The 12297-nt window shown below is 38.5% G+C and overlaps 1 protein-coding gene across 1 annotated transcript; it reads left to right on the top strand.

Annotated features, from left to right (window-relative positions):
* Window positions 1-934: 934 nt before the first annotated feature.
* Window positions 935-11255, top strand: LOC106940773 (olfactomedin-like protein 2B). The gene is made up of 9 exons (XM_015023593.1): window positions 935-1556; window positions 3291-3563; window positions 3667-3774; window positions 6150-6296; window positions 6406-6610; window positions 6680-7093; window positions 7695-7871; window positions 8383-8579; window positions 9236-11255. Exons 1-9 carry the CDS (start codon window positions 1293-1295, stop codon window positions 9623-9625), a joined length of 2175 nt encoding a protein of 724 aa, XP_014879079.1. The 5' UTR covers window positions 935-1292; the 3' UTR covers window positions 9626-11255.
* Window positions 11256-12297: the final 1042 nt, after the last annotated feature.

The raw sequence follows: 12297 nt of genomic DNA, 5'->3' as shown, positions 1-12297 counted from the left end.
CTGCTGGTAGAATGTGACTTGAAACATTGTTTTGCAGAATTTTCTACTTTAATGCAACTGTAGAAATATTATTATGACTGTAGAAAATTAGTCAATGTGGAGCATGAAACGGCTGAGAAGAGCTACAAAAAACTAAAATATGGATCAAAGTTTTGAAGCATATACACGCACCATTATTACATACAAAATCTGTCAAAAATCTGTCATTTTACAAAACATGTTACATAAACTAATATGTTTTAATTTGTATTCCATTACACAGAAAGTGACCAACAACAAAGTAGAAGAAAATCAAAATGCTTCAAAACTTTGATCCATATTTTAGTTTTTTGTAGCTCTTCATATGCGTGTAATACAATAACATTCAGTGACATTTGAACTTTATTTAGGGTTTATTAAAGACACTAAATGATGGCAGTGTCTGACTCCTCTTTGAATGTGGTTAATTCACAACACAGCAGCATCTATAACAACCAAGCTACTGCAAGCATGCTAATTATTTCTTGATTCATTATTTTAATTCCTAAAAGGCTCTTTTATTCGACTTTTACAGTATGTGGGTCACATTAACTGTGGAAAATATAGCTACTAAAATTAATTTTTAAAAATTCTTTACCTATTTTAGCTTTTTACTTCACAGCAGCTTTTATATGCATTGTAGTATCCAAATCGGTTAGAAGTTTCATATTTTAATCTTTTATATTTTTGATAAGTTACATGATAGTATGTTTTTTCGTTTGAATGAGTTTGTGTTTTGTTCGAGAAAGGAAAGATTTAAAAAAAATGCTTTCAGGAATATGTATTTTCAATAAGCGCGCTTCCTCGCATCTGACCAATCAAAATCTCAGTTGGTTGCCTAGCAAATGACAGAGTTGTTTTGATTGGCTGGCAACGTTTGCCTAGTGTTCCATCTGAAAAGTCCAACCTGGATCTTCTCTCAGGCGCAGTCAGTACCGTGTGGACCGCCTAGGCAGTTCATCTTACTGACGGGACGCCGCAAAAAACAGATTTAGAATTAATTTTATTGTAATATTACAGTTCGTCAAGGCCTAACTTTATAAGTTCCTTTTCTATATTAGTTTTAGTGTCTTTTATTAGGATTCTCAGTCTAAAATGACTATTTAAAGACACTTTAAACCCCACTTTTTTGGAAACCAAATTGTATTTCCGATAAACTTTAAAGCGTTATCGCACGCGCTTGTATTTATGTATTTATTGCCTTCAGTCAGGTAAGAGTCGCTCGGCTGTTTTGGCAGTATTTACCTGCAAACAGTAACCACACAGTGCTGTTTATGTGGAGGATGTGGCGCATTCTCTCTGTGTTGGTTTTTTGCTGGATTGTGCGCGGACTCGACGGTCTGGCGGCGGATACAAGTCAGGACCGGGAGGAGTTGAATTTGACTGGACCCAAGGAGCTCGGTAAGCCGGACAAAGGTACGCCGTCCACGGGGAGAGCTGACGACAGAGGGCAGAGAGACGCTCCAGCTGGGAGTCTGCAGCTCACCAATGCACCTCTGGAGGATGAGCTGGACAACCAGGAGAATATAATAAGCCAGGTCAGTGTTTAATGCATGACTATCCACCTTTATTATTATTATAAACACGGCTTAATGCATTTAATTGGGATTTTATGTGACTTAACTCAAACTAGTACTTAAGACATCTTTTTTTCCCCCTACAATTTAAACGCTTATGGCATACTTCACCCCTTTTACTCCGACATCACTACTGTAAATTAATGCAGTTGAGCTAGCTGACTTTACAAGTCAGCTAATTTACAGAGAGATTACCTCAGAGCATCAAGACCAAGAACACACAACAAGGTAGCTTTAGATCTCACATTTAGGACCTAATGCTACTCAGTCCATCATCTGACATTGAACCCATCAAAATGTGGTAACCCACCTGAAATGATTGGGTGGGCAAAGAGAGCAGTAATCAGAGAAGCTGCAAAGAGAATCACTATAACTCTGGAGGAGTTTGAGAAGTCCACAGCTCAGGTGGGAGAATCTGACGGCATGCAAGCTTTAAGGCATAGACTCCAGTAAACCCAATCTTTATGGAGGTGTGCTAAATTTTCCACAAGCCACATAGGGGTACAATAAAACACTTGACGGAAGGTTATCTGGTCAGAGAAAATGAATATTAATACTGCACTTTTTGGTCTGCATGCAAATGCTGTGTGTGAGGTTATAACTCCAAATATATCCAACGTCACAGTGGCCTAGTTTAGATCAGGGGTGTCAAACTCCAGTCCTAATGAATGGGTGTCCTACTAACTTTAGCAACTTTGTTGCTGGCCCAATACAGCAACAAGAAATGTCTACTAATGGTTCAATATTAGATTCAGGTGTGTTGAAACACAGCCACAGCTAAAAGTTGCAGGACACTGATCCTTGGAGACTAGAGTTTGACACTTTTTGCTTAGTTAGGAGCATATTCATGTGCTGTAATGGTCCAGTCAAAGTCCAGGACAAGATCCATTTGGAAAATTAATTAAGAGATATATGTTTTAAACTTTATTTTATATCACATGCAAATTATATTTGATATGAGGTAAACTTAAGGTTATCTAGCCATGCTAGCTCAAAAGGGTAGATCATAAAAATAGGAGTTTATATATAGTTAGAACCACACAGCAATGGTTTGTTTTTTCTTTCATCACTGAGTCAGTTTACTGTCAATCTTATATAACAAGCAATTTCTTGCTGAAGTTTTTGTGTAACTTTTGCAAAACTTTCCATTTACTTCATCTCACAAAAGCCACAGGAGACAACAAAGCAGTTGAGCATTCAGGACATAAAGCTTTAGTTTTCCAGTTTCATATTCAAAACTGGATTTGGGGACATTTGTACTCTCATCACATCTCACTTGCAAAATAGGTCAGCATTTTATCAGTCCTTTAATTAAAATCTAAACCTTAGTTTAAATGATAGGAAACACCAGACGTGCGTGCGTGCATGTGTGTGTGTGTGCTCACATTATGGTAAGCGTCTGCATCCATCTGGCAGCTGGTTATGTAACATCTTTCCAGCTGTAGGAGCTCCAAACCAAAAAAACTGCCTGTTTGTAAACGGTTATAGCTATCTTTTCACAAGAGGCTCATCTCTGCAGCAGTTGCACACCATCAATCATCCTTCTGTTTACTTTATATTTTGACCAACAGTGATTTTTATTTTTATTTTTTTGTGATTATGTTGCACAAACTAACAAATGGGCGTTTCCACTTTATGTCAACTGTCTGGAGCAGAAAGGAAATCCTGAAAAAAATCCCGGTTCTTCCCTTTCAGCTGCTTGGAGACTATGACAAAGTTAAAACAGAGTCGTCTGGGTCCGACTGTGTGTGCCGCTGTGTGGTTCGACCAGTCAAGCGCTCTGACTGCAGCCGCATTCATGACAGCGATCCAGCATCGCTCTCCCAGGACTTTTACACTGTGGAAACAATCACCAAGGGGACAGACTGCAAGAAGTGTGTGTGCATGGCTCCTCCTTCGGCCGTCAACCCCTGCGAGGGAGAGTACAGGTTTAAAAAGTTACAGGAGGCAAGCAAAGACGACATCAAGGTAGAAACCGAAAACTGGCTTTTGGTAACTGGTCAGGAAGGAGGACGTTTTCTATAAACAATTCTTTCTTCTGACATTTAGTCTTGTGTGTGTCTTTTCCAAGCTGGCAACCATCATTGATTTATTAGAAGGATCTATGTATGGACTGGACTTGTTAAAGCTCAACTCTGTCACGACCAAACTGCTGGCCAGAGTGGACAGCCTGGAGAAGGTAAGCGAACTCAGACCCTATATAGAAACGATTAATCAGATTAATCAATTATTAAAATACTCATTGACTAATTTTTAATTAGAGTTTGCAGACTAAAAAAAGAGCCAATTTCTGAAAGAACAACGTATTGAGCCAAAACTTTACAAAAAAATGTATACATTTTGTATTGAAGATAAAAAAAAACTCTTCTTTGTCTGTAAATGTGTTCTATGCAGAACTCCACAAGTGGCGTAATTTTAGCTTCGCTTTGGATAGCACCTTCTGCTATCCAAACATACTTTGGAGGAATGCTATGTTGTTGTATTTTAGGTAATGAAATATTTATTTTCTTATTTTAAAAAGGAATTGAATTATTTGTTTATTTATATTTTTTAATACATGTTTTTCTGATTTTGCATAAATAAGTCTAAGAAGTGAAATGAAAAATATGCACAAGGTACCAGTAATTTGAACCTTTCTTTCCCAGGGTGAAATTATTATGCGACACTATAAATGTCAAAATGTTTTATAAAATAATTATTGGGTCTAAAACGTGCAGTTTGTTTGCAATCAACCTCGGATCAGAATTATATATTTAATGTAAAATTTATGCATACATACCAACTGTCATTTAATTAAATGTCCCTAAGCAAGTTGCAGAGAACTCAAAGGCTTTTTGTTGCCATCAACAAGCTTTTGGCATAATTCTGCCTGGATATTTTTTCCAGCGTTTTTTGGCAGAATTGGCAGCGTTCATTTAACTTGGTTGGTTCCTGGCGCAGGCCCAGCTTTAAAGCACAGTCCACAGATTTTCAATGGAGTTGAGGTCGAGGCCATTCCAGGAGGTTAATGTGAGCCTGCTTTATCCTCTCCAAAACCAGTTTTGATGTATTTTTGGATCATTTTCCTGGTGGAACACCCCACTGTGTTTTTGTTAGTTTGTGTTTTTCACATAAGCAGTTGAAACAATCAGTCCATTTGCTCCAGCTCAGACACAAAACATCCCATTCAAGGACTCATTCCTTTAAAATTTGTTGTAAGTAAAAGAATATAATGAAATAGCAGAGCAACAAATAAATAGGTGAGCAATTGTATGTATAAAGCAAGAGTAAAGAGTATATCACATGTATTTACAACAATGATTTCTGTCATTTGTATCTAGCTTTAGAAATTGCAGAAGATTGTATTTGTAGAACTGAAACATTTAAAGGTTCAAAGGGCATTCATTTAAATGACTAATTGTTTTTTAATAGGTATGAATCAGCAACTTTTGTCTTGATAAACCAGGATCACATGATTGTTTTCTTACATGTCTTAGTCAGTTTTATGATTTAGCATATTAATGTTTTTGAGGGCAAGCGGTCAGAGATTCCACGTCTGATAGCCTGGTGAAGTTTCCTTCAGCATCTCAAAGGGTTGAACAAGCTAATTTATAAACCTTTTGACAGAAACAGTTCATAACCTAAAATGAACTGCCTTGACACGATGCCCACCAGGTTTTAAAAGAAGTTTCAAGCTGTGGTGGCCTTGAAATATTGCAGATATTAAATAATTTCTCTTTAATCTGGTTATTTTCCACAAGCTTTGATCAAATTTCTGAAAGACATCAAATCTAGATGCATAAATAATAATAACAGACCCCAGATCCTATCTTACTTTTTTGGTGAAGATCTTTGAAAATGCAGTTTGTGAATAAATTTAACCCTTTATTCAAAAACATACCTTGCGTGCTTTTGAGTCAGGCTGCATGCGGCATTATAAATGTTTTGAAGGATGTACATCTTACTAGTGATGTGTTTTAAATGTCTGCATTTCAGTCACTCGCTTCATCTGTTGATTAAAAATATACAAATTGGTGAATTTGTATATTTACCAATATACAAATTTACGAAGGGTGGAAATATCTGATAATGTGCTAAACTGGTTCAAATCCAATTTGGCAAATAAAAATCTGGGTGTGCCAAATAAGTTCCTCAAAGGGTCTGTTCTCACCCTGCTATTATTTAAACTTTAACAATCATATAAAGTCTCTTACTCAGTTTACTATCATTGTTTTAAAAAATAGGGAAATGGGTGATAAATTATGGCACTGTCTCCCTGTTTTTAAAAAGATTGACTTTAAAATGTTGCAAATTGTCAGTAAAGCTCGGATGGGTGTTGGGATGTACTAAATTTCTGAATAACTTGTCAAACATGAACCTTGTAGATTGCTAAGATCATCAGAGACATGCTGACTTAGTGTTTCCAAGTCCAGAGTTAAAGAAAGTGATTCAGTATTTTTGTTTTGATGCTCCTCTGTTCTGGAGAAAACTGCCTGAAAACTTGAGATGTTCAGAAATTGTGGAATCCTTTAGATTAGGATTCACGTTTTAAGTGGATTTGTTTGCGCACCCCAGGTTTTTACAAGGAATTTCACTGAAAGAGCAAAAGAGAAAGAGCGCATAAAGGAGAAAAATAAGGACAAAGACAAGAAGGTTCAGCTAAAGAAGAAGAAAACAAGTGAGTCAGAGCGACCTGGAGCAGCTGCCAGCAGCCAAAAGCAGGTAAAAAAAAGTCAATCAAATCAGAATTTAAGTAGCAAATATCTCTGTGAAGAATCTTATTTTTGTGGCTGAAAAGTCAAAAATGTTTAGTCCACATTTTATTTTGCAGAAGAACTTTGAAAGTCAAATAAAGAAGAACCAACAGCAAGATGGTCGTGTGCAACAGGAGCCAACCAAGAACGAGACAGAAACTAAAGCTTCTGTCAAAGACAAGAACACTGTGTTCATTAGAGGAGTGACCTTCTACAAGGCAGATGAAGACAGCTACAAAGAGGAGGAAGACGGGGACCAGAAGAAAGGAAGGGGAAAGAATGGTAGTGTAATGGTAGAAGTGCGCTATCATTTTCAGAAAGAGGTCATATAATTTGTTCTTTGTCTTTTAGTATTCTTAATCCCGAAGGTTGCAGAGGATTTGCTGAAAATCGACAAGCTGCCAACTGGTACCAAAAACCTTGAATCGTCACTTCCTGTGAAGCCAAACCACAAGGGCCTGAACAACATTTCACCCACTCGTCAGCCGAAAGCTTCAACAACCAGCAAGCAAACAACAAGGTCAACTCCTGCAGCCATCAGAGTGACTGAGCAAATCAATCCTACAACTCCGCGACAAATGAAACCCAAGCTTCAAACCAAGAACGGAGATTTTCCCTCCACCACACCTGTCACCCCACACCCCACAGATACCAATATCCACCCACCCGGTGAAGCAAACCCCACCACGCCACAACCAAGAGCCAAAAGCCGCCTCAGCTGGACGGAGAGCCCCGCTGACCAACCAAAGGCCACAAAAATGCCAGGTAGAGTTGAACCCGGAGCTTTGATTTTGTGATGGTGTAGACGAATGTCAGAAGGCAAATTTTTACGCTTGGGAGAACATCAAAGTTATGACACGCGTATCAACAAGGTGTGATTTTCTCAAGGTATGAAACCTTGGGTAATTGTTAACTAAAGAATTTAAAACAAAAATGCATAGCAGAATCTAATTGCTTTGCTTTAACATAGAAAAAGCAGTAATTGTTTCTTCTGCTGCTAAAATAATATCTTTTTAAGCTGCATTCATTTTGCCTTCAACATTCTTCATCGGACGTTTTTCCATATGGGTTAGAAAATGTATATATTGTTTTTAAGTGGTTAGTTTAAACACTTTTTGCCAAGCAATGGAGCTTTAAAGGCAGCTGTACCTTAATAGTAATGACAGATTGAGTTCCTCTAGTTTGCACTCCTTGAGTGTGTTTTTAAATTTGTCTTTCATGGACGTATGCAGGCACAGAGCGGCTACTCTGTGCTCAAAACATCCAGAGTAAAGGACAAAAGAACTGTAGCAACATCATGATGGAATATTTTAATGTTTTTGAAACCGTAACATTTTAAACCCTCTTCTTTTTCTTTACCTGTCAGGTGTGTGTAAGGACACAGTAGCGAGCATCTCCGAACCGGCCCGGCAGACCTCTTACGGTCTCAGTGATGGAGCCTGGATGAAAGACGCCCGTGGCCACGGCAAGGTCATCTACCTGACTAACGGTCACTATGGCAACAGCCTGCTGGAGTTTAGAGACATGGAGGCTTTTAAATCAGGTATCTGGAAGACCAAAAACCTCTAAGAGTCAATTTAATAAACACTTATTATGAAATAATTCTGCTAATTACTAACAAAAGATGCTAAATACCAATTAAAACATCAACACTAACTATTTGTCCGATTATTAGGAAAATTTAAGTGCAACACTGATCTCTTTCTCTCTGACATGGTGCTGCTGTCTCTGCTCCTAATATAGATCATTAATGATTGATAATTCTCCTGTGCAGTTGCAAAAAACAAGAAAATTATTGTATTTTTCTTGAATTTGTGTTTGATAAATTTAAAATCTTTAGGAGATTATCAAGTGGTTATCTGCGAAATCAAAAACATTGGCAGAAATAAACAGGGTGAAAGTTTAAATTGGAAAAACATTTCTATAATGCTTGTAACGTCATCTCTAAGCAATACATGTCTAATTTGCATGGTCTAAATGATTTCTATGAATGATTGACGAGTTTATTAAATACCATGAATTTACTGGATGGTGTTTTTACTGTTTGTACTCAGGCCAGATGAGTAATTCGTACAAGCTGCCCTACGATTTCACCGGAACAGGCCATGTCGTGTTTAATGGCGCTTTCTTCTACAACCGGGCGTTTAGCAGGGATGTGATCAGATTCGACCTAAGACGCAGATACGTGTCTGCTTGGACGACGCTTCATGACGCCATCCTGGAGGAGCAAACTCACAGAACTCAGACTGAAGTAAGCCTGACCTGATGCCAGATGAACCAGGTTCATTGAAAATTGTGTAGTTGTAGAAGGTTCTACTGTATGATACAGTAACATTGAGGGAAAATACCACATTATAACACAACTGCTCATTATTTGCAGAGTATTCATTCAAAAATTTAAAGCTAAATGTATAACATGATCTCATTGTTTTTAGTTAATAAATAGCAGAACAACGACTCCATGTGGGATTCCTCACAGCTCGATTTTCGGGCCACATCATATCATAGATATAAAAATATGTATACGCTCTCCCCAGCTCTGACAATGGAGCACTAAAGCATCTCTTATCGTCTTATCTGTGTGCTGATGGCATAGAGTGAGTGTATAGGTTCAAATTTCCAATTCTTGACTCCTCCAACTTAAACTTGGAAAAGTGTGAAAAGAGTGAATTCATCATTTTTGATCCCAAAAACCTAAATGGGTTAAAAAGCGACACTCAACTAGATTTAGCGTCATGCAGTTCAATGATGCTAAAGACCACAGGGCAAGTAAAAATCTAGCTGTTGTTATTGGCGCAGACCTAAACTGTTAAAGTCGAGATAAAATGTATCAATAAATCAAGTTATTAACCTTCTTTACTGCATAATTTAAGTCCACAGTAATTTGCAGCCCGTTTAATTGTCCAGGTGGAGTTTGCTGTGGATGAGTCCGGCCTCTGGCTGCTCTATCCCGCTCTGGACACGGAGGGCTTCCACCAGGAAGTAATTCTCCTCATCCAGCTCCATCACAGAGACCTGCAGCCCATCCACACCTTCCGCACGGGCCTCCGACGCGGCCGCTACGGCAACACCTTCCTGGTTTGTGGCGTGCTTTATGGAGTGGATAGCATGGAGCGTCGCTACGCCAACGTGACATATGCCTTCGACACACACACGCTTACGCACACCGTGCCGAGCCTGGCGTTCACAAACATGTACACACACACCTCCCAGGTGTCCTACAACCCACTAGACAAAAAGCTGTACGCATGGGATGATGGACACCAGATGAATTATGATGTCATCTTCGCTTATTAGTTTGACAGGAGGTCAGCCTTAGCGGACAGAAGAAATAAGCTAACAGAAGATTCGACTCAACTGTGTTTTGTTTAATGATGACAGCTGACATCACTCTGCTGCAGTCAGCAGTGCCACATTTGCTCAGAATTTTAAAAAACAAGCTCTCTCTATGATTTATCTCAGCCTTTGTGTATCTGCCACTCAGAAACATGCAGTCTTTAAAAAATTACTGAAAAATTAAGCATGCATGACCCTTTAAATATCAAGATATCACAACTACTACAGAAAGTTTAGAAGTGTATATTTAAAGAAGAGTAGAAACTGTTGTGAATAAAGCATTGAGGAATTTAAAAAAATCAATACAGATTGATTTTTTTTTTTCTATAGTCAAAGCCGTAGAAGCTGATCCCAGATTAAAAACATCTGCTTTCTGGCTTTTTCCACATTTTAAGGGATTGTCAGTGATAACCTTTTGAAGTTAGCTCTAAATGGTTTTCCACTTTGCAGCAGCTTGTAAAATCCTGCAGGAAAGCTTCAAAATTAGAGTTATTGTCTAAAGTTAAACCGTAAGACAGCAAGTTTTCTATGCCTGACTATCCACCTTCATGCAGAAACGAGCCAGTCCTAAAGACTAACTATAGTCTCGTAACATCTGGTAGTTTTTTTGTTTATGAGCTTTGGCTTTCTCAGTTTAACTGACTAAATAAAGTTTTATGAAGTTACCTATAAAGGGTGTAACCCCAACATAAAAACTGATGAATCTGTAAAAACCCAAATCGCAGATAGCATTTGTTAAATTTTGCCACTTCTTTGCCAACCCAGTGTACAGACAAGGTTAATCGCGACTGATTGCCTGCAAGTTTTACTTTTTACTTTGTTAATTTATAATAAATGTCTGAAAAGACCAAAAAGTAACCTGCTCTTATCCAGTCCTTCTCTGTTTCTTTTTCTTTGTTCGTCATCTGCATGCCTGTCCAGCCTGTTGTGGACATTATTTTTAGGAGCTGATTTAGTTTTCCTGGAAGCAGCAGAGCCACTGGAAGAATCCCAGAGTGGAAAATAAGCCCAGATGCTGGTGTACGTCCGACTGGGAGTGCTCGGGGCACAGACGAGGCCATTTATGTCTTAGAAAGCCTCATGTAGATTCAAACAGGGTGACGGGTAGCCATTTGTAATTCAAACAGGCTTTGCACGCCCCTCCAGCCTGGCTCGGTTCAACTTGGCTAACCTCCTCTTTTAATGTGAAATGGACTGTACAGGATGTGAGTGAGTGACCAGAAGAAAAGTGTTTGAAGCAGCGGGAGTTTATATCTGCTTCATGGATAACATCATTGTCCATTTGCAGCTTCAGACATGTGGAGTCAAAATATTTCACTAGACTGGAGGTTTACCTTCCACCACGAAAGGAACTGTAAGCATAGAGGGCTACATTGGAATAGTTTAGATCAAAATATGTTAAAATGGCCTAATCAAAGTCACCTAAACCCATTATCTGTAATTTGAAAACAAATATTCACAGATGCTCTCTTTCTGGACGTCCAAAGCTGAGAGAAATATCCCAAAAGACTTCCAGTTGTAATTTTGGTGGAAGATGCCTCTACCAAGTAAGGACACAAAAACATGAGACACTTTTTAGATCTTTATTTTTTTTTAAAAACAACAACCTTTAAAATCATAAATCATTTTCTTACAACTTGACATTTATGTTGCGTTAGTTTATCGCATGAAATCCCAACAGAAAACATTTTGTAGTTCCAGTGTGGCGAAACGTGGAAAAGAAATTGCAATACTTTATGTGTCCGAATGAGGGGAAATAATTCTTCAAAATGGCTGACTAACGTATGCACGTGTTAAGTACAAACACATGAATTCCTGTACAAATGTTCCACTGAAGCCCTTTTAATCCTCAGGACATCAAGAGTTACGTAAGCTTCATGTTTCAGTGGTGGTCTGCGAGCGAGTCAGTAAGTGAGTGAGTGCGGTAAATGACCACCAAGCAGGATGCAGGAGAAAGACGCTCATTCAGACTCCCAGAGCCGAGCGCAATGGGGGCATGTGTGTGTTCTGTAAAACTGCCTGTCCCTTAACTATTAGCTCTCCACCTCATGAGAGCAGCAGGACCACACATGCACATCTGGGCACTCTATAAGAAACTTAAATCAAAGAAACAGAACATCTGCATCACAGCACACACACATGCATACAACAAAGAAAACTCTGGTGTTTAAATGTGTATCCCTTTGTGCCGCTGAGCTAAATTCGGACAGAGTAAAATAAAAACAGTTGGAGGCAAAAAAAAAAAAAAGGAACGACATGATGGGGGATCAAGATACGCGGGTCATAAATGCACTCAGTCACTCGGAGGTCATTTATATTTAACTGTGCAAAATGACAAAGAGCGGCTGAGGTGGTTTAGAGTAAGAAGTCATGGAGGGAAAGAAAAAGAATGAAAATATATCAAGGCAGGGGAAAATAAGGCTGAGTGGGAAGATAGAAGCCAGAGGTCACAGGAAATGTGTGGGAATGAACTAGACTAGACCTGAAAAACTCTCAACTCAAAGTGAAGTCAGTGCGACTTTAGGGCAGAAAGCAAAGACATCATACAAACATAAAACATGTTTTATTACTTTTAGATGAAAAAGCTATTTTGGGGTTTTTCTTTGAAAAAGATTTCAGTCACTGACTTAGTA

The sequence above is a fragment of the Poecilia latipinna genome, unplaced genomic scaffold (assembly GCF_001443285.1).
Source record: "Poecilia latipinna isolate Pla-1442-1.1 unplaced genomic scaffold, P_latipinna-1.0 Scaffold3354, whole genome shotgun sequence".
Lineage (NCBI taxonomy): Eukaryota > Metazoa > Chordata > Actinopteri > Cyprinodontiformes > Poeciliidae > Poecilia > Poecilia latipinna.
The sequence above is the reverse complement of the archived record's forward strand: the minus strand, read 5'-3'. Positions and strand labels throughout refer to the sequence as shown.

Excerpts from the sequence above, each read along its gene's own strand:
- LOC106940773 (XM_015023593.1), top strand. The coding sequence starts at position 1,293 with ATGTGGAGGATGTGGCGCATTCTCTCTGTGTTGGTTTTTTGCTGGATT. Across the intron at positions 7,872-8,382 it reads CATGGAGGCTTTTAAATCAG|GCCAGATGAGTAATTCGTAC; the intron begins GTATCTGGAAGA and ends GTTTGTACTCAG. Across the intron at positions 8,580-9,235 it reads CTCACAGAACTCAGACTGAA|GTGGAGTTTGCTGTGGATGA; the intron begins GTAAGCCTGACC and ends TTAATTGTCCAG.